This window comes from Anser cygnoides, chromosome 1 (genome assembly GCF_040182565.1).
Source record: "Anser cygnoides isolate HZ-2024a breed goose chromosome 1, Taihu_goose_T2T_genome, whole genome shotgun sequence".
Taxonomy (NCBI): domain Eukaryota; kingdom Metazoa; phylum Chordata; class Aves; order Anseriformes; family Anatidae; genus Anser; species Anser cygnoides.
Genome location: NC_089873.1, coordinates 58,066,584 through 58,091,902, shown reverse-complemented (window position 1 = coordinate 58,091,902; position 25,319 = coordinate 58,066,584). Strand labels below are relative to the sequence as shown.

The 25,319-nt window shown below is 46.6% G+C and overlaps 1 protein-coding gene across 1 annotated transcript; it reads right to left on the bottom strand.

The window, feature by feature from the left end:
• Window positions 1-13,301: 13,301 nt before the first annotated feature.
• Window positions 13,302-24,932, bottom strand: RTCB (RNA 2',3'-cyclic phosphate and 5'-OH ligase). Its single transcript, XM_048071268.2, has 12 exons — window positions 24,770-24,932; window positions 24,601-24,679; window positions 24,362-24,429; window positions 22,009-22,108; window positions 20,971-21,127; window positions 20,199-20,355; window positions 18,936-19,095; window positions 17,783-17,958; window positions 17,011-17,199; window positions 16,436-16,546; window positions 15,422-15,541; window positions 13,302-14,347 (listed from the first exon to the last, which is right to left on the bottom strand). Exons 1-12 carry the CDS (start codon window positions 24,860-24,862, stop codon window positions 14,240-14,242), a joined length of 1,518 nt encoding a protein of 505 aa, XP_047927225.1. The 5' UTR covers window positions 24,863-24,932; the 3' UTR covers window positions 13,302-14,239.
• Between the last annotated feature and the right edge of the window lie 387 nt (window positions 24,933-25,319).

Sequence of the window (25,319 nt, the reverse complement as noted above, 5' to 3'; positions counted from 1 at the left end):
GATCCGTACATCCCCACACCCAGTGGTATTAAAGCTCACTGATGCTTAATGAATGAAACTGATAATAAACTGTGTAATGTATAAATAAAATAAGGTGGATGTACAAACACAGGCATGTGTGCTGTGGTGTTTGTACACAGGAGAAGGAGGAAGGATGAGAGGGAGAAAAGAAAGTGGTTTTGAAGTGTGGCACACTGTGTGATATCAAATTAGCTGCATGGCTGAAACCAGGGAAATAAGAGCAAATTAGATATGACACCTTTGGGGAGGATTAACTCATGAAAAAAAAAAAAAAGACTTGAAGATAACATGATAACATATAACACATTTGCAGGCAAACCCTGTGGAGTTGAAAAAGAGCTGCGAGATCTTACATAGATGAAATGCTAATAAGAGCAAGCAAAGCAGTCACCCTCATCGATCAGGACATAAAGGGAAGCATAGGCAGGGCTGGAGAGACAGCCTGACACCCCACCAGCCAGTGTGAGTGTTTTCTACCATTTAAAGTGCTTTCCTCATTCCCGTGGCTCAGGGTGCCCTGAGCTCAGGGAGGACTCAGCTTTCCGTCTTGAGGCTGTGCTCACTTTGGGCACCCCTCACAAACGTGGCCATGGCCTGCTGCATCTGCTGTCTCTGTCATGAGCCAGAAATGAGAGGTGGGGCAGGCTGGGGCTGAACGACACAGCGGTCCTGCATCCTGGAGGAGGAACACAGAATAGCAGGGAGGCTAGGAGGAGCCCAGCACCAAGATGAGAGCTATGATGAAGAGCATGGAGCATGTGGAGAGTCCAAGCACAAGACATTTCTCTCTTAAATGAGGAGTTTCTCCACAGGCACCGTTCTTCCTCCGTCCTCCTCCTTCTCTGTCCCACACTCTGGGAGTCAGAAGTTTATTTACATATTGCTACTGTCCATCAGTCTCTGTAGTTCTCTCTTCCTCTCTCTGTCTTGTTTGCCCCTGTAGCTCTGGCTGTTTCTATAGGTTCAAGGGTATAGGGCCATGGCCTGGCTGTGTAATTGGTGTCCTTCTCATACAGCAGCCTGACCTTAGCATCCCTCCTTCCTTACACCTCTCTGCTGACCACACTATGTGCTGATCTTGGTGAAGACAGATCACAGCAGCAGCTGGGCTGGAGATGGGCAGGAAGCTATTTAATAAGCAAAATTATAAATAAATAAATAAATAAAAGTATCAAAAAAGAAGCAGCAATATGATTTTACCACCAGTCATTGTGCAAAAAAAAAAAAGGCTGAGACCACAGCATTTGCATGACAGTGTATCTGTCTGCCTGCACGTCAGCCACACCACAGTTATCTGCCTACCATCACCCCTCATTCATCTTTCCTTGTTAGTCATTGCCAAGCACCTCTGAGCGTATTCCTTATCAAAGCACTGAGCTGCTGTGAACAGGCTGTGCTCTAGCTGGGGAGCAGGGGCTGATGACAGCGCTCAGCCCACCATCAGGAGGCTTGGGAATCAAGTTATAAACCCAGATTACTTCAGCCCCAGGTTTCCCCTCCATTTCAGCAACAGCGTGGCCCTCTTCTTGAAGCCGTGCTGGGAACAGCAGCAGATCCTGCTTTGTTTTGCTGGAAAATATCACCCGGCTGCCTGTCTGCCATTTCGCTCCCACGTGCCCCGAGCTCACAGATAAGCCTGCCCGGGAGCGTTACCCAGGCTGCAGTCCCGCTTCGCAGGGATGCTGATGCCCGGTGGAAGCAGTGGCGGCACATCCCGAGGGGCCTGCTGGACAGATCGAAGCTGGGCCGTGCAGCATATCACCACGACACGTGCAGCACAAATGCGGGGCATTCGCCTCTGTTTATGTGCTGTGTGCTCCATTGCTTTGCATTTTTCAGTGCTATGAAAGCTTCAAAAGCCCCATTTGCATTAACGAGCCCATAAAGCATAAGGTTATTAAATGTTGTTTATAGTACCCTGTCTGAGAAGCTCATTCAGTTACCAGCTGGCTCAATTTTTACTAAAGCTAATTTCAGGAGGGCGCCGAGTTGTATCTGCATGTGCTGTAGGAGCTCACGTGGAAAGGACAAGAAAAAGAACGACAACTCAATCACAGTGCAATGGATGAGTTACTCTGTAGTAGGAACAGTCAGCACTTTCAGAGCTTTTTAATTGGAAAAAAAAAGCTCTGTTTTGAGGTCATTGTCTTAAGGAACATATTTTGCATTTGCATCTTCGGTGTAAAAAGTCACGGTTTAGGTCTTTCCATCACCTGATAACCACTGCAAAACTAATAAAGCTACAGTTTATGTTGAGTGAAGGGTATCAGGAACTGTGGCTGGGCAGGAGATGGCTGTGCAGAGTGCGGGCTAGGTGAGAACAAGACTGTCAGCATTGGCATTGTGCAGAGCAGGCATTTTTGGACAGCAGCTGGACAAGAATGGTTGGAAAAGAGTTTAGGCAGAGTTAAGGGAGATGCCTGGTGAAAGCTGGTGTGAAAGGAGCCCAAGGTTTCATCCATGTGGGCCTGAGTTCAGACTGTCAGAAAGGGGGCACTAAGAGTACGTTCATGGTTTCAGGGTTTCTTCTCCAAGAAGGAAGCCTAAAGTGGGGTCTCTGGCCAGACTTCCTTTGGCTGAAATGTGTTAATAACACATCTGGAAAGGTCACTGGTGAGTTTTCTTCGTGGTTCTTAATTGCAAGAGTTAAAGTAGCAGTTTAGGTAAAAGTGTAGGCACAGACGTGCATGCAACAAATGCCACCAAGAACCTATTACAGTGGTCCCAAGCACTGGGAACTGGGGGCTTGGAGCATGGAGCATGAAGCAGGGCAGAGGGGTATCTGGTATGAAGTGCCACTTGGGTGTGACAACAGCATCAGCAACCTATCTCCATGAATCATCAGGATGATATATTTTATTTTATATCTAAAGTCAAATTTTACAGATAAGGAAATGTTCTGGAATAATTCTAATGGCGATTTTCAGTTCAAAAGGATACAAGTAAAAATACTGTAAAAATGGATGTATATTGAACCGCGTTTGCAAAACAGGGGCAGCTTTTATTTTATTTATTTATTTATTTATTTTCCTAAAGCATTCCACTCTTTTCAGTCAGCCCTGATTTTTAATACTGAGAGCAAAGGCCACAAGCTCAAATATTGACAGTGACTTCATTGCAAAGATTACAAAAGCAACTTGCAGTTTAGGCAGATCTGAAGTTCTAAGCCATGCAGACACCATGAAAAGTATGAATGGAAATCCATTGGACTTAGAATTTACTCAGGAATGTTTAAGGAAAGGCAGTTCCAGGGCTGTGTAAAAAAAACAACTCAAAAGCTTTGGAGAATCAGTGGGAACCCTGGAAGATCAGATATTTTATTTTTTTCTGAGAATACTTAGGATAGAGATCTTTGGACAATAGATTTTATAGAGACAATTCCAGTACCTCTTGATTTCAGAGAGATAATAAATAAATAAAAATAAATAAAATTACTACACAGATGCTCCAAAGGGAAAATGTGTATAAGACAGGCTACGGGACAGCGCTAAGAGTATATTCTACTTGGCACATTATGTATGTAAGACAACACCTATATGGTTAAATCATTTTCCTCCTTTCTTTCTTGTTTTTTTTTTATCCCAGATCCAGTGGGACAAACTCATCACTTCATGAAAGATTTGGCAGCTCCCTCCAAGTCCTGAACCTTATCCAAGTGATAATTATATCTGTTTGAAATCCAGGAGCTGAGAACTAGCCTCAAGCCACTCAACAAAGGCTTCTCCAGTGCTCTGAGGAAGCAATGCCGACACTTCCCTTCTCGTTGTCTACCTCCTGCTGAAACGTATTTGCAGAGTTTCCTGAAGCCTTTAAGGCTTTTCAAGAGATCTGGTGGAACTAGACCTAATCTCTCATGGGGTATCATCACATACAAAGACAAAGGAACACCCCCACGGGCATAGTTAATGCAGACAAACATAAATGGCTTTTTTTTTCTCCTCAAGTTGCAAATGTGTAATTAATCTCAGTTCAAATTTACATGTTTGATCTGCTTCTTTTAGACATTAGGCCTCAGATGTCTTTGAAGGAAAGGGAAGACCCTGTGATTTGATCTAGAGTGCCTAGGATATGCTTGGTGTTTACGTGGGCAAATCCTCCGTGTCCAGAGCTGGTCAGGTGCTGAGGGCCCAGGGGGATATGCTTAGCTCAGTGGCTGAAACAGGTCCACGGGATGGTAATCCAGCAGCTGCTGGGTTAGCCCAGCTTTAAAAGCCATCAAGCATCAAGATGGTGGTACAGAAATTAATATGTCTAAGGGATGGAAAGGAGGCTGATCCATCTCCTGCTTGTGTTGGTGAAGGTCTATACATTGGGTTTAAGAGGTGTTGCGTGGTGTCTCTAAAACGCTGTTCATGGGGAAAGTGGTGGTGACAGCCACACAACTTCTCACTGCTTGGAGTACGATTTTTTCTTCCTTCCATAGTCATGGAAAAACCTCCATCAAAGGAACTCCCTTGACAGAGCCTTGCAGGAACACCTACTGTGAACTTCTCAGCAACACAACTAATGGAAAACCAGCACTGATGTGCTCAGTGGTTCAGCTGCTCCCTCAGCCCACAGAGAAAGCAGAAGTGCAGATCTCTCCACTTTGTAAAGGACTTGTCCTTCTTCCTTACCACAAGGAACACAATGAACCTCGATTCGCTCTGGGCTTGTGGCTGGTGGGATGCTGGCTCCTGGTTTAGGAGGACAGGAGCTGATGTGTGTCTCAGGCCGGACTGCTGGGAGAAATGCGCTGGCATGCTGCTGGAGAAGAAACCATGGCAGTATCTGGCACAGTGGACAGCTCAGATGTGTGCCGCGGTCAGATACAGCTCACTGGGTCCCCCAAGGGAATGCCCACTACGGGACGGTGGTGGGTCTCAGCAATACCATGGGTGAGGGATTAAAGGCTGCTCCCCAGGAGGAAGGCGAGGGAGGCAGTGCTTGGACTATCCTCACATGAGGGCAGCATCTCTGCCACCGTGTCCACAGGTCCTCCAGAGCCACAGCTTCAGGTAAACAGCCATCTAAAGCCAAGCAGATCAGCTCCACTTGGCAGGAGGACCTTCACACCAAGCCATTTCTCCAGGGCTCCCATGAGAGGCTAGGCGCCTGGGCACCTGTGGCATGGTGATGGAAAATTCTTGCAGATGAGAGCCACAGCAGGAGCTAATCCTCCCACAAATAAGCCCTCCAAGTCCTCGCTCCTGTAGTTTAAAAGAAAAGAAAGGAATGGAGATGAAAATGGATCCACTTCAAAAAGGGAAATTTCCATTTGAAGTGCTGAGAATTCAAAGCCACGTTTGAGTCAAATCCTCCCCAGCAGCAGCCCTTTTTCTCCCCTCAGTAGTGCGTATCAATTTCTTCTGACAACAGTTTCATGGCTTCGGGATAAATAAGCCCAACTTCGTTGGTATTATATTTTACAACTACAGACAGACCACGGAGATTAAAATTCCTGGGATGAGTCACCACAGGCGGGGAGGGGGGAGGTGGGCCTGTTGAAAAGCCGGTGTTGTGAAACACGCGCTGAACACGAAACACGCCGAATCCAGCCTTTCATCCCCTGGGCTCCACAGACCAGGGAGGAAGGCGGCCATGTGAGGGGCGACCAGGGCAGAGTGAAGGAGGCGCCAGCACGAGGAGCCCCACCACAGCTCCTCTGAGGCCTGCATGCTGGGTCAGCCATTAGGTGCCAGCTGGGGACACCCGGAGGTCTCCTCACCTTTCATGGGCTGAGACGTGCAATGTCTTGGTTTGATCTCAGGATTTTTTGGAGTCTTCCATGAAATACACCGAAGCAAAGCCCCTTGTGCTGAAATGTGCTGCTGAAATGCTTCCTGCTAAAAAAGTCAGTCAAGAGCTGTCCCTCTGCCCACTCCAATCTTCTTCCTCGCCCCCCAGACAAAGCAAACTGATGAATTGAATGGGAAGTCTAGGTGAGGCAAATAGGGTTCATCAGCAAAAAAAAAAAAAAAAACTGTTGGAGAAAGCCCACCCCAGCTTGCCCTGGAAAACTGCCTTTGCTGGGACATAGCCAGAAGGAGCTGGTGTAGGCCACTGGTGCATGCCTCCCTGCTTACGGCTGCCCTGCACACAGGAGCATTCAGGACAAGTACACCAAGAACCTTTGCTGGACAACTGAAGATGTCCAGAAGCTATGTTAACTTGTTTCACACCCAGAACGTGTCCAGGGTCTAGGTAAAGAAGGACTCAAATCTTCCAGGATTGTCCCAGCCCCACTTCCCGAATCTCCTGCTCCAAGCAATGCTGGTCTCTGCTGAGGCAGGCCTGTGGAAGCTTGGTGGGAGAGGTCCCTAGAAGACTTCCCTGACTCTGCAGTTGGCATTAATATTAGGACTAACTCAGTTATGAGTCTGTCTGGATTTACTTTTCCACAGCACACCGGGAACAGAGCAGGGCAGAGGAGTAGCTTCGGTATTAGTGACTCAAGATGACTATCTAGTTCACCCGTAGCTAAACCTAAGATCAAACCAGTAGAAAAGTAGCTGGCAATTATCTACTGCACCATCCTGCACCACAGATGGAGCTCAGCAAGCATGCGTGACAGAAGATGGAGATTCCACTCACTCTTGCCCAGGTGTGTGGAGCTGCTGGCACGCTGCATGTCAGTGCTACTGACACACTCACCTGTGTTGGAGAGGCTTTCTAAACTCATGACACACAGCAGCAGTTCCTGAGCAAGTGAGCACCACCTCAAGGAGTGTCATAAGCTTGGAAGTGCAACTGGTGGGGGAGCTACCACGGAGGAAATTGAAGAGTTAGCAATCACTTGCTCTGCGTTTTTTTGGTTTTGCATTGGACTGACAGATCTCATTTCTCCCTTGTTGATCTGCTTGCCTCATGGCTGTTTTCTGGGGGAGTAGCAGCACAGCTGAAGGCTCAGCAGGGTATTTTCTTGAGTGACAGTGACTTTCCCCAGCAGCTTTGTCAGCTCCTGGGCATTTCATGGGGCATGCCGCAGGTCACGCAGGGCAGTTCTGGTCTCTCAGGCTGCCCTCCTGGCACTTCTCGTCCATGCCTCACTTCTTCGCCACCTTCAGCCTGCTCTTGTGTTATGTGTGCATCTCCAGATGTGCTATCTTCTTATTTTGCAAAGAGAAGTCAAGGCTGCACCTAGATAGAGCTAATCAGTGAGCTTTTTATGCCAGGAAGGAGAGGTTGTGTTTTCATCCTCCTCCTGGTGGCGACAGTGGGAACCCAAACATCCCCATGAGCAACCTGACGCTCCCTCAGCTTCTGTCATTCCCTCAGCTTCCGTCCCTTAGCACATGAATGCATGCACATGGCAAAAGCGAGGAGGAGCATTTAGCACTTCACACAAGTCTAGGTCCTGTACCCTCGAAGTATGGAGGAATTTAGGAACCTCTCCGGCACTGAACTCAAGGTAAGGATGTGGCTCAGGGGCTCTGCTTTGTAACCAGGGCACTATGAAAAACTTCAAAATCTGGAGTGACTAATTGAAACTGGACAGTTTATAAGCTTTCATGCTCTCAGTTTAGATCACAACAGGAGTGAACCCCTCCCTCCAGGAGGAGGTGGAGATGGGCACTCGGGCTGCTGCATGCCTGCAAGGCATGGTCCCTGATTCAGAGCTTAGTATGTAAATCAAAAAGACTAATAAAAGACCACTGTCAGATAGAGCACCAAGACACAGGAAAATGAAATTACTTGACACCAGTAGGACAAGTCTCCAGTGGCTCAATACTGAAAGCTGCTCTCTGAAGCTCTCCCCAGATGCCTCAGCGTTATGCCAAACTTTCCTCTCCAGGAAGATGTGATGGAGGATTCACTTTCTGCCAGAGGAATAGGGAGGGAAGAAGACAGCAGCGATGCTCTTGCCTGCTATTGATAATAATCAAATAGTTTGAATTCCTGCCCAGGAGACAAGGAAATGAGTATTTGTCTCACAAACAAGGCTTCATGTTTCTCAATCAAGATAAAACTTTTGCCTCATCCACTGACCATTAATGGAAGAGCTTGCATGGTTTGACAGGAAGAGCAGCCAGGAGCCTGTGCGTTTTCTGAAATAGGATGGTTTTGGAGGCCTTTCAGAGGCCCTGGGTCTGAGGCAGGGACAAGAGGGACAAACTCTCTCTGGAGCAGCCCCTGTCACCCCAAATGCCTGTGAGCAGGGATATCCCTCCTGCTTCCCAGCTGGCTGCCAAACAGGCACCACAGGCCCCTTCCAGGGCTGCTTCTGTGCCACGGGGGTACCCTCCTGCTAGCACAGCCCCGGGTCACGGCCTCTGGCTGGGCAAAGAGGCTTCCCTTCCGCTACAGGGTTCAGCCCTTTGCTGCAGACATGCACAGGCATATGGTGGGAAGGGGAATGACAAAGCCCTTTATGGGCTAGGCTCAAAACACAGCCAAAATGGGGAAGAAAGCACTCATCACAGCCCTTTCTCTATCTGCCTGGAGAAAAGGAAAAAAAAAAAGCCAAAAAAAAAGCCCTCCTGTGATAGGTGAATGGAGAAAATCCCTTTGGCGACAGCTACGATGTAAATACCCTCTGGGGAAGAAATAATTTACAGTGATGCTTTTTTCTTCCTCGTCCAAGAAGTGGTTAAGGATTTGGCAGGGAAACAGTGGAGGAACTGATCGGTCTATCTATGATTTTAAAGCTTGATAACTTGTCTGTGAATGTCACAGATTTATAGCCCAACAATAATAAGCGTTAGTCAAAAATAAAACAACCAGCTTTTTTTTTTTTTTTTTAAAAAAAAAAAAAAAGATTAAAAGTGCAAACAGGTTACGGTTCTTAAAAGCCAGGCGCTGGCTAACAGAGTGATTTATCGGCAGGCTTTATTCCAGACGGGAGACCCACCTTTCCTTCTGCCTGGAACTGTAAAAAAGGTAACGAGGAGTTATGGGGTGTAACTATTTTTGGCAGTACAGCAGGGAGCCTGCTGCCTGGGGACTGAATTAGAAATGCGAAGCAGTGCTGGCACCCCGAGACCCGAACGCTATAACCCAAAGGGCTGCCGGTTGCTTCTCCACGGGGATGCAGTTGCCCACAGGTTTCCAGAGACCTCTGCTATGGCTCACGGCATTGAAGAGAGGCTTCCCGGAAAGCTGCAGGAGTTGGAAGGCCCGGTGAGGCTTTGGTAGTGGGTCTGAGTCCTTCCCCTGCCCGGCAGCTGCTCTCAGCCCCCATTCAGAGCGGTTCCTCGGAGCTGGCGGTCGGTGCTGCCACGGCCTTCCCCGTGAGCAGCAGTGCCTGTGGCTGCTGCCTTTCACGTGTGAATGACCACACGCACACCAAGGAAATGGAAAAGCAACAGCATGGGGCAGAAGCACGTTTGGGTGCTGGTGCTGATGCAGAAGAGCTGAGGCCAGGCTTCATGCAGTCCCTCAAGCACTCCAGACAAGGAAGGATTCAGAGATCCAGACCCTCCTCCATTATTTCAAACGCTTGCTTTTCATCTCCCTCCTTTCCCTTTCAATTTTGTCACGAAACCCTTGTCTAGTCCTCAGGCACGTACCTTCACAACTGCTGGCAGCCTGTTGTTCCCCACGGGTGACTCTTCCCTGCCAGCATGCTCAGGTTTGATTATCTCCTGCAGCTTAATTGACTCAGATAATGAGCTGCTGCTCTAATGCACCAGGGCTTGGGCATCACCACGTGCACACACACGGCCACCTCTTCACCTGCGGGAGGGAGCTGCGCCCCTCCTTCCCGTCTGCTCCTTCTTCCCCTCCTGAGCAGGTTCCCCAGGTTTGACTTCAGCGGGCAGCGCTGGGAGCCCGGCCTGACCTCCCACCCCGTGCTTGGACCGAGACCGGAGCGGGAAGAGCCCAGGATCCCCACCCCGGCTCCCCAGCTCAAGGCACATCTTGCACGCTGTAAGAAAGGAGCTGGTGCCTTGGTTTCCCCAGGCACTGAGGGAGGAGAGGAAGCAGGAAAACGCTTCCCTCCCTCCCAACCTGTGCTGGGCGAAGCTGAGCCCAGGTGGAAGGTAGGGTGCAGGCTGTAGCTCAGCAGCGTGGGGGGAAGCAGCAACCCCGGGTGCACCTGGCGCCTCCTTTTAGGAACAGGCTTCACCGCAAGGCTGACTCAAACACCTCGGCATCAGAGGGAGGGCAGCTCAGTCCCCACGTTTCCTTTGCTAAGCTAGTAAATGCCGGATCAAATGCTGGCAGAAGGCTCCATTTCCCTTTCCTGGTCCTAATCTCTGCAATTAAGATGAGTGATTATTTTGGTTTCTGGATGTTATATACAACGTGAACCAAAGCAGCCTTCTGGGCTTTGGGAGGGAGCAGGCAGTGAGACAGGGACGTGCTCAGCACCACCACAGCCAGCAGCAGCGCCGGCGGGGGATTGCTCCGGTGTACCCACACGTCTGCCCCATGAGCTCGGGGGCTTTGCTGTGCCCACTCCTCTCCCGCCGGCCCTTGACCTGCACAGCACTCCTTCTACGTATCACAATAATTATTAAAAAATAGTAGCCAAAACCCCATGAGAATCTGGAACACGAATTAATTCTCCGTGTTTTGAGGATGCCAGGAGTTACCACCTCCCCCTTCCTCCCGCAGCGCAGGGGATAGAGCACCTGCCGCAGATGCCTTCAGCCTCTGGCTGGGGACCTGCAGCCCTCCTGCTCCTTTTCTGCCCCAAACCTCCTGCTGCCACCTCTCCAGGCAAAAACAAAACAAAACAAACAAACAAACAAAAAAAACACGGAGTCGGTGGTGATCAAAACCGCTCAAGCTAGGACAGGGCTCAAGAGAGCAAAGCAAATGCCAGCTCCGGGCAGGGCCCTCTGCGTAATTGAAGCGTTCCCTCTGCAAGCAAGGGAGCGTGCTGGCACATGCTGCGGGAGGGATATCGCTTTGTGAGATTGCTTTGAAGGCTGGGGGGCGGAGGGAGAAGAGAAGAGGCCAGTTAAGTGTGTTTATGTTTGAGAGGAACAAAGGAGAGCGGAGGAGAGGCCGGGGGTGCCTGCGCCAGAGATGTGTCAGAGATCACTTGTTCCTCCTGGGCCAGGACACCAGCCCGGGACCACCAGCGGAGGAGGAAGCAGCGTGTGCGAGGAGCTGTGTTTAAAACCGGGAGAGCAAAGAGATGGGAGAAATTCCCAAACAACTCAGGATATCGATAAGCATGACACAGGTTAGACACTGCGCTCCCAACCAGCACAAAAACACACCGTGGCAAATAACAGTGCAAGCCCGTACCTTGCTGGACCCTGGTTTGGGACCCCAGAGCCACCAAAAATTTTGCCAAATGGATATTTTGGCAAATAAAGCATAGCGTCCCCTGCTTAAAACACTGCAGGGAGGAATTGCCTGTCCTGGGGGGCTCTCACAGGGCCCAGGGGTGCTCCAGCAAACTGGGGATGGATTTATAGGACTCTCAATCACCCAGCATCAACAAAAAAATGAAGTACATTTTCTGTTCGCTTCTTAATGCTGTGCTAACAGTGACAGGAACAGCACCTGCACGAGCCTTTGAGCACACCGCGAACAGCAGGCTCCTGGCAAGAAAGGAAGTGCTCACCCATGCTCGCTGCACAGCACGAGTCGCTGCACTGAGCCCTGCCAGTGGAGAAAGGAAGGTGCCTTCTGCTTCCTAGAGGCAGAAGTAGCTCTGTTTTGGCAGGTCCAATTCGTAAGTTAAACCGTCTTGTTCTCAAGCACAGAGCAAGGTAAATGCAGCAAGCTATCCTCACTGAAAGACAAAACCTGCATGCAAGAGCTGATTTTATTGCACTGGCTAAAAGCAGGTATAACGCAGACGCCCCCTGCAAGCCTCAAGGCCAGCAAACTTTCTGCTGCAGGTCATGCTACAGGTGACAGGATCGACCTGCTGGGCAGGCAGTGGCCAAGTGCCTGCTGTTAGACAGGAGTATGCGACAGCTCCAGGGGTGCAGGGTAGGTCCATACCTCCTACCTACGGTTTTCCACCAAAAAAATAAATAAAGACCCCTAACAATTGTTCACCAAAGGTGAACACATGGGCACTTTGGTGTTGAAGAGGTGCTTCTGCAGTCACCTGTATTTCAGCATGTGAATTTTAATATTGCCTGCCATCCTAACTTACCTATTTATTTTTTTAAACACAGATAGAAAAAAGAACCACTGGATCTATCTGGAGAAAAAGTCGGATTTTAATTAGAACATCCAAATTTAAATACAAGTAACAGAACTGGGAAACATCTTACATTTTTACTCTCACTTTTTAGGGGGTTAGGAAACCACCTGTCTCCTCTGTACAGCATGATATATAACCAAAACTAAGAGTAGCTCTGCAACAGGAAACCAAAATTGCCATCACTTTTTGCATTCGTAAAGGCTAGCGCATGAATGCTGATGCTCAGAAGAGGCTTAAGGCATATATTTGAGAAAGCACCTACGTGGTGCACAGGATTTCTGCTTATTATTAAGAAACTGGAATTTGCTTCAACTGCACAGGTAGGTAAGATTGCAACAGTAGGAAAGGAAAACTGTTTCAAAATGCTTCTTTATTTTAAAATATGAATGTTTTAAGAGCTCCCTTGCATTTGACATCAGAGAGTCTGTAATATTTATAGACAGAAGCTGCTGAATGGAACATGCACTTCTGCAGAAGACTGAGACCAACAATTTGTCTTTCAGTCAGCGGCTCCGTGAGGCTAATTCACATTGCTACATGAAATTATATTTGTTTGAAATTCAGTGAGTCTGTCTCAGACCTCAGAGATAATCTGGAGCAATTCCACAGGAGAAAGCAGAAAACAAGGCACTGCCTTTAAAGTCGCAACCAAAAGGAGTCAAGGCAGCGACTAGTACTGCATGTGCTGCCTCTGACCCTGCAACAAATACAACACTGCAACTTAAGGAACCAATACGCAGAGTGATTAAGACAGCAACATGCCATTATGCATCTTGGGATCAACAGGTGTCTGCTAAGATCCTAAACCTAAAGGAATGTTTCCTCAAATGGCAATCAAGTCATCACTGCCTGCTCCCTTTACAGGAGTCCCTGGCAAGGCTCCATTCTCGCTCTGAGATTTTCCTCCGGCTGCCCTCTTGTGTCTGCGTGCAGGCTTACAGGCAAGGCTTCACCTGCCCACTCAGAACCCAGCTAGCCCCAAGACAGTCGGATCATAGCTACCACACTTGTAACCAAGCTGACAAAACAGCACTGCATTGCCCTTCACCTGTATCCTGCCATCTGCACGTTTCTTTGCAAGGTCCATCGGCTGAAGCCACAAGATGTTGCGGGTACCAAGCTGGTACTTAGAGCTGGACAACAGACATTCCAGGCACATAATAAACATGACACAGACACACTGCAGTGTCCATCTTCCCATTTTATTTATAATTCCCAATATGATCTACTGGTCAGCCCCCCGTCCGGTCTCATTTAATGAACATAAAAGAAACATCGGCTGAAAGCAGTTACATCCTACTGGGCTTGACCCCGCCACACGACCCACTTCAATCAGTTGTGGGACACAGCAAACATTATCCAATCCAACTTCCACATGCTTAGGACTCTGCAAAACGTTGGATTGGCACATCTCTAAGTTGTTAAGTCACAACTTTTATTGGGCAAACAAAACCTTTCAAAGTAACAAACCGAATCCTACTGCCATTTAGAGAAGACTGCAGAACACCTACTTGGGCTGAGCCAAGTACACCAGGTGCTGCGGTGCATGGGAGAGGGTGGGGGAAGAGGACTGCGCCTCAAGCCTAGCTAATCCCTCTCAACCCAAGCAGGAGACCACTCCCAACTCCCCGATTTTTTACCCGTCTGCAAACAGAGCGACCTCTCCCTGCCCAGCAGCACTATTCCCTGCCTATCAGAGCACTTCTGTATGCAGAAAGAGCTCCACGCACTTGTGTGTGGAGACAGGAGGTCGGGCTCATAGGCCGTCTTTGCTGATGGAGGTGGTCTTGCAGCACAGCAATTAGTGAGAACTCAGGCAAGTCTGAAGTCCTGCCTGTGGAATAATCAGCCAAACGGGCGAGAGACTGCACATCAAAAGCTAAGACCGATTTCTTTCCCCTTTTCTCCCAAGAAAAGAACATCATATAACAAGGAGGTGGAGGGGGGGGCATTAATTTTGTGTAGAAGTCATTAAAAATAGGGGTATCCTCCACTGCTGTGTTTCCAGAACAGGGATGTGATATCTGAGCATATTACAGAGTCCAAGAGGTATGGGAAGATTCTAGTCAGTTTTGAAGAAGGCCTGGAGATGTCACTGGGTTTCTGCTGCCTTGTCAATTTCTAGCCTTTTATAACAGCAATAGGTCTCAATTTAATGGCTTTCTTGCTGATGCCAGCCGCATGGCAGGTATTAACCACATCTGTCACGTTCTTGTAAGACTCTGGTGCCTGGAGGGGGAAAAGAAAAAAAAAAGACAAAATTATAAATAACCCAAAGTCACAGGAAGCTGGATACAGGCTTTCGACATCCCTTCTTTTCTTTGCGGAAATTGAATCACGGAAATTGAGGATGTAAAAGTAGGTGAACATATTGAGAATCCAGCCATATTACACACGTAAAGTCTAAGAGATACTTGGCTTTACAAATAAGCTTTCACCCCATTTCAGATAAAATGCTATCTGTTTTGGTTCCGTTTTCCCAATATCCTCAGATAATCCAAACCCCCGGCAGGTGAGAACGTCGGGCCTCAGCACCTGGCAGGAAGTCACTCCAACTTCCTCCTTACAAATAGCCTTTAGGATTCATCTTCGCTGCCTCTAAGTGACAGGAACCAGGGCTGAACTCTAGAGCTCCCCCTTGAGCACTAGGAAGCCACCCCTGAACAAAGATTTTAGCAGGATCAATACATTTGTGCAATACCAGCACCCATAATAGCAGTTACAAACGATTAAACGTACTTCCATGAGCGAGGCTGTCAACACAACAGACATCCTATCGTGTTAATGTAGAAGAGCTGGAAGTCTTAACAATCAAGGTTTCCTAGCTGTTTCAAGTTTTTTTCGTCTTGAGCAAATGTAGGAATTTGTCTTAAGACGTGAACTTGTCATACACTGCTATGAATATACATGACAGCTACAAAGTACAGTAAATTTAAAGCTGGGAGAATATCATTCAGAAGGAAGAGAAGCCACAAAACGTAACTACTTTTGTGATGCTCTCACAAAGATTTTTCAGGTTAGATACTAATTAACCCTATTGCCAGGCATGAGAACAAGGGAAAAAAACATAGTCCTCAAAACTTGTCAGACAGGCATCTCCCCTTTCAGCAGGATTTTGGGGACAGAGAAGACTTCACTTTTTTTTTTTCCAGAAAATTGGATAGCTCTGTCAGAAACTGAAGAAGCTGTATAAACAGGGAACTAGCGATTACTCAGCAGTGTCAAGAACCGAGTCAGGTAGGGTCATACAGCCACAGAGCAAGACCCCTTTTTCCCTCTCAGATAATGAAACGTTAAACTCACTTCTTCCATGACCAGTTTGGGAGAAGCAACACGGATGGCAATGCCCATGTCAGCCAGCTTGTCCAATACATCCTGGAAGTCCAAGTTACGTCGAGATTTGGCTCGAGACAGTGCACGACCCTAGAAAGTAGTTTATTTAGTTCTGCGTTTCGTAGCAGTTTGGAAAAACAGAACTCTCTCTTACTAAATCAAAAATAAAACAACAGATGCACACAGGAAAACTAAGCTACATTCCCAACTGCTCTGAAGAAAATGAAAGAATGTTTGTCAGAATGTCCACAAATATAAGTGGTTGTAAGCACTGACAAGGAAGGAAGTTGACTTCTACAACAGAACCCCTGGAACATTTTGGGGTAAAGCTTGACATCTGGTGCTATACCCAGGACATACTCCCAAGTCAGTTTACATTATAAGCAAATACAGAATAGCTGAGGGCACAGAGCACAGTAAGCCACAAAATGGAAGATGAATTTAGACTTTAAGTGACTGGCTTCTGCATAACCACACATCTGGCATGATGGATAGGAAAGTTTTGTATGTAAACATGCTAGTCTGCAAGTGTCTTCTTACCCGAACTCCTTGTCAGCGTTCACGATTCAGAGTTTTACTGGAAGCTATTTCTCTTCCTCAGTCATCTTGTCTCACATCACAAATAAAAAGGGAGAAAGTCCCTTTTTCCAACTACTGAGGAGTTTTATATGGACAACCTCAGGATTATTAATGCTTGTTAGCTCAGAGATACCAGGACTTTTAAGAGGAGCTCATTCTCCACATCTTCACATTAATCTTTGCTTTGTATAAAGGAGCACCCCCTAGATTTTCTCCAGGAGTAGTCAAAACTATTCCATAAGGGACAAAAAACTTTGAGTGTGCAATCCTCCTGGCCTGGGACTACTGTGGCAAGGCTACCTGCATTACCAACAGATGCACCATACACTGGATTACCCTTTACTAACTTTGTTTGCTGGATGACAGTCCCATTCAAACCCCTTCTTGAAATGCTTTTTGACTTACGGCTCCATGGCAAGTAGTTCCGAAGGTCTCAGTCATGCCTTGCTCTGTGCCCGTAAGAACGTAGCTACAGGTGCCCATGGTCCCACCGATCAAAACAGGCTGTCCGGTCAGCTGTGGATGCAAGCAAGTCTTAACTCACCCAGCAAAAGCCTACATCCTTAATAAATGTCTGAGAAGAACCACATCTACAAAAAAAAGAGGCCAGGTTCACATTCTCTCAGAACATTCCTGCTTGCCTCGAGTGCCTGATATCAAGGATTCTGGAAACCTAACTGCACTGAATGATGTAGACCAGTTTATCAAAAGACCTGGGTCCAACAGACAGACAAATCACTGCAGCCTGCCCTAGATATGAAATTTTAAAGAATCTTCCAACTAGTGTAGGAGTGGAGCAGAAGGGGGAGGTCAATGTCCCAAAGATCTAACAGACAAGCAAAATGTTGCCATCCTACTAGGTTTCCAGTGCCATTAGCTCGAATAAAGAATTCAGAGCATTCAGATCTGTTAAGGACTCTAAAACTGTCTGATTCATCCAAAATTCTCACCTGATTTCCTTCTCCCACAGCTAAACTTACTTGATAATCAACAGCAATAAGAGGATGGTGAGGAGGGAAGGCTCTGGTTGACCCTTTTCTGTGCACCAACAGAGTTCGCTCCTTCCCATCCACCACGTGTTGCTCCACTTTGGCAATGTTGTGAGACACGTCATAGATAACGTGCATATCGAGGTCATCTGGGGTGGTGTTGAAGACTTTGGCAAAGGCCTAAGAAGAGAGCAAACCGCGATGTGAAATACAAGACGATAACTGCTGTGTACATGTGGAAGCTATACAATATTCTTAGTAATTAAAAGCAATAGATTTTCTCGAAAATGTTTCTTACCGCTAATTTAGTGACCAAAACACTTGGCATGGCGGGTGAAAAACCTCAGTCAAATTCAGCCATGGTGGAATTGAGTACAACAGTGCTGAGTGTGACAGAAATGGACTGCCTAGACTGTTTATCTGCTCATCAGCAGTTTTAATGCTGGAATTCAACCCAGTATCAATTAGACAAATTCTGTCAACTCTGAAAAGATGGCTTTTCTTGTATTCTCTTTTTCCAGTATGAGGCATGCTAAAAATACTGCCTAAGTAGCTTCTGCAAGTGCAATCCAAGTGATGTTGAGAGGTTTTAAACAGATTGTCATGCCTATTAATTTATGTAAGTCTGTCCAGAAAATGCAGCTTTGGAAGCACAAAACCAAAAGTTACATTAAATACTGCAGCTTCCCTGTATTCCATACACCTAGGATAAAGCAGGACATGCATATCACAGTATTTACATCAGCAACAACTCTGCTCCTACCTGTCTCGTTAGGAAAGTCATAGAAGAGCGGTTGACCCACGCATAGTTTCCAGCAGCTGCCATTCCTTTCAAGTAATCCTGCCCCTCTGCAGAGGCAATCCTGGCGCATGCTAGTTGCCGATCATTCACTATGATTTTGTCCCGTTTCATAGCTTTTTCCATAGCCACCAACGCATCTGGGAAATAAACAGATTTCTAAGTGACTTCTTCATTTTATTTCAGTCTGCGGGATTAACATGGGTGTCTATAATTTACATTCTAAAACTGAACATATCTGTCCAGGGGTCAAACCTACAGTTTCCTCTTAAATGCAAAAGTAATTTTGCGGCAGAACATTGCTGTTTGCAAACAATGTTCCTCAAGGCTATTTTTAGAAAGAAAAGTTAAGGTCCTGAGGTGTACCAGAAAGAATTCTCCACTTAGACAAATGCAGTTCAACCTATTGGTATGTTCTAATAATCTAAGCACTTCACACAAACAATAAATGTAGATGTAGCACCTTTTTGTGACCTAAGAATTTAGTCTTTTCTTCTGCAAAAATGCCTGCCTCTGTTACACCAAAGATTACGACCTCACAATCACAAGCAAATATGTTTAAAGACAGCCCCTGAACCAGACACAGGATTCAGTGAAAATCTCACTTTTGACCATACAGTAATTTAGTTTGGAAGATTTAGAAGGGAGTTACCTAGTCCTATCTCTTGCTCAGAGCAGCTCCAGCTGGATGAAGTTGCTCAGGGACTTAGCCAAATGCTGACTATGTCCAAGGATGCTGGTTCTACAGCATCAGTAGACATTTCCAGCATTTGAACATTTTAATGTTTTTAAAAAAAATAAAAAAAATCTAGCATCTAACTGGAATTCTACATGCTCTAGTATGAGTCTGTCATCTTTTATCCTGTCCCATAATAGCAAGACCAATACTCTGCAAGCCCAAAGACAATTACCACTTTGGTTTGAAACTTATCGTTGCTGCAAGGCTTGCAAAATCAAGCAGACAAAACGTAAGACAACCCCTAGCAAGGCAACTCGGAACAGACGTGACAATTGCACTGTAAAAAATGCTATTTTTGGTGCTGGAATTTACTGTCAATGACAAGACCGTGCTGAAGAGTTTGCTTCACTCCAGTCACGTACTCCAGTCAGATCATACCTGTGGCAACCTGGTGGCCCAAACCCCTGCTGCCGCTATGGATCATGACGCACACCTGCCCTTTGTGGTCGATGCCCATCTTCCGGGCAGCATATTCGTTGTAAATGTCATCCACGACCTGGATCTCAGCGTAATGATTTCCTGCTCCCAGGGTCCCCAGCTGCCAATCACAACACAAGGATCAGACAGTGCCAGTAAAGCAGCCTCTGGGAGCACACACAGAGTATGGAAAATAGGGCAAATTGCTACAGAAAGGCTTTAGTTTTAGTAAAGTTCTCCCAGGGAGTGGGGAGGAAGGGGGTGATGATAAATGACAAGCTAAAAGAAAGAAGAACAAAGTAGCATCATCAGAGTCCTCTTTGTATTCATAACAATTTTTACTGTTTGAACAAGACTGCAAATAAACGAAAGGACCAGGATCTACAGAATGTGTTGCCACTTTTTTGCAACTGACTTACGCCTAGTTGAAAGACAGAAAATGTACAGAGCACTGAGAACCTATCCTTCAGTCTGTATAGGAAAGGCAGTCTTATACTTGCTAATAACCCCACAGGGAAATTACAATATCCTGTTAACTAGGTTCTTAAACCTCTCCAGCAGATTAAAGCAAGATTTTTCATTTCCAAGACCCAGTTTTTCCTATTCCATAACAGCTGATTCCTTATTTGCTAGGTGAATGAGAAAACTAAGGACTTAACATTATTTTGTGGTTAAAATGCTGTAGTCTATTGCAGCACCACAATTCATAAAACTCAAGAAGTCATACAGAAGAAAACTTCCGAAATGGTAGCATCATTACAGCCATCTCAGAAGAGTTCCACCCAGAGCAAGGACATACTACGTGCAGAAATGAAATCCAACCCTTGAACTTTAATTCAAAGTTCTGAGCTAGTCACATTTATTAAGACATCCTTCCTTGCCCTGCTATTAACTTGCTGAGCAAACTGAAAAGTTACAGAACAGCTTGCCTGTCTCTTAAAACTAAATCTGGATAGCAAAATGCCAGCAAACATGAATTCCAGTACTAGGAGTTAACTGCTGAAAGCCTGATGGCCCAAGGGACCTTGGGTATGCTCAGCACTTATTGTTTCTTTGTATTCCAGCTCTGTCAAGAATTATTCAGAAACAGTACCACCATCTCACACTTCCCCCTGCCCAGAACTGCTAGGCAAAGCTTCAAGAAAAGATACAAAACCAGAGAACTACACAGCATCTCACATTTGAGCCCTGGGAGCACTCACAACCTTCCTGAAACAGCATTACCTGAGGCAGGCCCCTTTTCTTCGCTCTTGAGGAGACCTTGTTGGGATCGGCCTGCAGCATTCTTCCATATTCCTCACAGTGCTCCTTGTCCTCTGCCCAGGCATAGCCTTCCCGGAGAGACCAGTCCACGCCCATCTCTAGTGCCTCTTCCAAATCCCTGCAGTTATCAGACACCTACATGAGTGCTATCCTTGGAAACATTCAAAACTCAACCAGATACGGCCCTGAGCAACCTGATACAATTTTGCTGTTAGACCTGCCTTCAGAGTTAGCTCTGCTTCGTGCAGGGAGTTGGGTGAGATGACCTCAAGACTTCCCATTTAACCTAACTTATTCTATGATTTTATGATTAGCTCCCAACTCCCCTAATAAGAAGCCCAACTTCTTAATAATTCATGAAAATCAAGCTCTATAAATATATTAACATTAGATAGATCGTTGCGTTTTCCTCTTTGTTGTCTGAGGAATATCCTGCTTTTCCTCCCTCACCCCTTTCCAAAAATACCTTTACATGTAAGAAAGTTTTCAGTCGGGGGAAGTAAGAACCTCTTAAGAACCTTTAGTTACGTCAAGGTTTTAAATGGAGGAAGAAACAGGTGACTGTACACTGATGATTACGCTTTTCCTCCTGGAGAAGCACATGTGTAGAAAGAACATGAACAGGTTTAGAATTTTTCCCTCTTTTTTAAAGCCTGCCACTGATGAATCTTTCATCAGAATAAACATGAGAGATGTCCCCTCTCCTGATGTACACGCAAAGCCGTTCTCTCACTTGGCATTCATGGGGATGACACCCTTGGAGCCGACACCAACAGGAATATGGTCAAACATAGCTTGGGCGAGCTGCTCCTTCACAGGCTGCACATCACTTTCATCCAAATTTGTACGCAGTAAGCGGACACCACAGTTGATGTCAAATCCGACACCACCTAGAAGCGTAGGGAAAGCCATGGAGTTAATAAAGAGAGTGCTGATGGTGAGCATTTGCTGAATATTCATCTTAACTCAGTCTCCTGGCTGAGAGGGAGCATGCACCAAATGCTGTGGTCTTACACCTTCTTTCTGACACAATGCTGTAAATAAAGCAGAACAACAAGTTTCATTTTAACAGATTTACAAGAAGCCTCTGATTTCAACACAGTCTTGCAGAAAAAAAAAAAGAACACTAAAAACTGACACACACAGCTTTCCTGTCTCAAGCATATGCCCTATACATATGCTACTTGCCCCAACAAGTAAACAAAGAGAAGTGGACACAAATATGAAGTATACTGTCCACAGAAATTATACAGGATACTCCTGTTCTCCTGCCTCAGGACAGAAGAAAAATGACGGATGAAAATCTTAGCCTAGTTCTCTGAGATAAGATGTTTTAAAAGCAAGTCCCTGAAAGCAAGGTGTTTATTAAAAAGTCAGAAATATTGTAAGGTTACATTTTTAATAAATTGTAGAAATATTCTCAAAAAGGGTTTACAAATGTTGCTCAAATAAAAGAGTCAATTCCTTATCAACCTGGAGAAACACATGTTCAAAGTCTTGTGCTGTCTCTTCAAGACTGAGGGTTACAACAAGCACAAGCCAAAAAAAGAAGGGCAATCCTCTCTGTACTGTTTAGATGTTTCCAGTGTAACCACCTGCTCCATAAGATTCTGACTGCAAGAATTTAAGTGCCTTTTAACTCTCTGTAATTCAGACATCTTTCACCTTGGTCCTCCGTTTATGGCAGTGTAAAGACCTGCCATTTCACCTGTTTTTCAGCCACCGCTTACATTTCTCAGTGCAGGTTAAGTCAGTCTTGAAGAATCCTTACCTGGTGAAACCACTGCTTCAGGATCATTCATGTCAAAGGCAGCCATGTTGCCAATGGCAAACCCATAGCCCGAATGGACATCTGGCAGGCCTATTGATCTCTGAAAGAAAATGAAGGAAATTTCTAAGTCCCACAAAACTCTGTACAGCACTAAGAGTCATCTTGGTTATGCTTTGCCTTGTGGTAGCGGTTGTCACACGTACAGACCAATACACCAAACAGAGAATGGATGTTCAGATGAAGATGGAGTAGACACCTGAATTTGGGTTAGTATCCCAACACATACAGCTACAGGAGAGACTGTCAAAGAAAGCAGAGAGTAGCTGATCTCACTCTGAAGTGAGCACCCCGTGGCTAGGCAGCTGAGAAGCCCCCTTGGCTCTACTGACTGGATCAAGAAAACTTAACACCTAAATGCAGAAGCTGTGATCTCACACTGAATTCCAGCATAGCCTTTTCCTGGACCCAAGAGTCCTTGTATTCACATCCTACGTAGGCAATAGCTTATGGGTAGCATGCAGCAGAGATGTAAGAGTGAAGATTAGTTTCTCTTTGCCAAGTTCCATCTAGATACATCCACAATACTTAAATACTGTAAATGTAACCAGGAAGGCATTCAATGCTATTGAATGATATCATAACAGTCAGTGTTTTTCCTTCTTACATACGCGATTAAATATTGGCCAAACGCTGCATGCTCTAAGTGAGAAAACGTCGTTTGATACAATAGAATAAGATAGGAGTGGTGTAGCTTTAATTTATAAAAGAATTATTTTAATTGAACCTTTTCATATTACTACCAATTAAAAAAAGTGAGAACGTGCTTCTACACAATGGTGCAATTTCAAAGCATGGCAAGTTTAAATTAGGGCAGCACAAACAGGACTCCAAATTTTTTTTTTTTTAAATTAAAAAAGAGTCCCAAACACCCAGAAAACTGTCAGAAATTGGAACTTTTCAACTGTGTTAAACTGTTACCATGCATGTTTTTCAGGGGATTACGTGCTTCTTTTGCACCCCCTTCCCATCAAGGAAAAATGTTGTTTAAAAAAATAAGTGAAGATCTAAATAGAAAGATGATCCTAACACTTCTCCTACAAACTGTCAGCTGTAACTCCCATTTCAGCAGAATGACAGGCAACCTTTTACTGCAGCCACAAATTGAAAACTTTTGCTGAGTCACCATAAGAAACAATTAAAAAAAACCACACCACAATTCTGGTACTTGTTAATTATTAATATAAGCGATACTGAACATGAAAAAGATAATTTTCACACTGTAGTTTAAGCTTACTGAAGAGTGGTACAGCTTAGTACGCTCCTCCGACATCCTTCTGCTTCATTTCTAAAATGTGTGGGGCCAGGTAAAAGAGTGTTGAATGCAGGGGAAGGCTCACTGCCAACGCTAGGGCAGCGATGATAACACAGACAACACTGTCACCTTCTGCTGTCTCCTCGCTTCCCCAGGCACTGCAGGTCAGCAGGGACGACTCAGAAACAACAAACTGACCGTACCAGCAGTGGAGAAAAGGCGGCTAAAGCAAATTGAAATAGCCAAAAATAGCAAAGCCAAACAGGCTTCGTGTAAAAAGGCAATCGGTGAATCTTAGAAGGGCTCGAGTTGGAAGGGACCTTGAAGACCACCTAGTTCCAGTGCCTCATCCAACCTGGTCTTGCACACCTCCAGGGATGGCGCATTCACCACCTCTCTAGGTAACCTGTTCCAGTGCCTCACCACCCCGTGAGTGTAGAATTTCCCCCTAACCTCCAATCTAAATCTCGGCTCTTTTAGTTTAAAACTATTCTCTCTTGTCCTGTCGTTATCTGAGCAAAGCGCTGCTCTCCTTTTTTTTTATAAGCCCCCTTTAAGTACTGAAAAGCTGCAATGAGGTCACCCCAGAGCCTTCTCTTCTGTAGGCTGAACATCCCCAGCTATCTCAGCCTTTTTCGTAGGAGAGGTGCTCCAGCCCCTTGATCATCTTTGCGGCCCTCCTCTGGATCTGTTCTAACAGCCCCACATCCTTCTTGTGCTGGGGGCCCCAGACCTGGATGCAGTACACCAAGTGGGGCCTCACAAGGGCAGAGCAGAGGGGGACAATCCCCTCCCTCACCCTGCTGGCCACTCCGCTTTTGATGTGGCCCAGGATCCACTTGGCCTTCTGGGCTGCAAGCGCACAGAAGTAAGTGAAGAGAATACCTTCATTTCTGACAAGCTAATTTTACAGCCTGTCCTTGCAATCACTCCTTACTCAGAGACAGGTTCCTAACACGCCAACCATCCTAAAACCAGCTTTGGTCCACAGCTCTTCCCACAATGGAGCAGCAAAGAGCATTTTCCGAAGCAGTTACTCACGTGAACGATGCCAGGTAACGCTGCCACGTTCCCAATCTGCTTCATAGCAGGCAAAAACCCACCCGCACCTAAAAAAAAAAAAAAAAAAAGAAAAGAGTGAAAAAAGTGTAAAAAAATCTGATAAATTACTACAACGAGGCACCTTGTACGTGGCCTGCTCATACCCCGGGGCTCCCCCACAGCCGGCCCAGGGCTGGCTCTGAGGGGGCAGCGGGCCCACACCACACCACGGCACTCACCCCCACCACGGCAGGCGTTGCGCAGCTCCTCGAACATCAGCTTCTCCAGCGGGTCGTTCACGTAGAAAACACCCTCCACCTGCGGGGATGGGGGGGGTGGAGAGCCGTCAGCGCGACCGGGCCCCGCCGGGCCTTCCCCCCCCCCCAACCCCGAGCCCTCCCCACGCACGTGCATGTTGGGCACGAAGCCCTTCTTGATCCGCCAGCAGTTCTTGTCCAGCTTGTCCAGGAACTGCAGCTCGTCGTTGTAGCTGCGGCTCATGGCGGCGCCCTCCCGATCCCGATCCCGCTCCCCGCCGCCACCTCAGCCCCGCCGGTAAGAGCGGACGGCGGCCGCCCAGGGACAAATCCTCCTCCGCCCGGCTCCCCCTGGCGGTGTAGGGCCGGGCTGCCGCCGTCCCCAAACGTCTGTGTGGGGGATGGAGGGAGGTAACGCGGAGCAGGCCCGCTGGGCTGGCGGCACGGAAGGGGAAAGGCCTCGCACCGAAGTGCGGGGAGAATAAAGTACCTCTGCACCCCGGGGAACGCTGACGAAGACGGTGCAGAATTAGGCTTTTAAGAGAAACGCGCACCGAAACGTTCAAGGATTGTAGCTGAGGTGGCTAAGCAATGTCATGTGGGGGATTTTGGAGCCACCAGGGGAGAGGGGCTATCAAAAAGCCCTAAAGACATGAAAACAGTCAGCCCTTGGTCTCTTGAACCCATATAATAGAATCGCT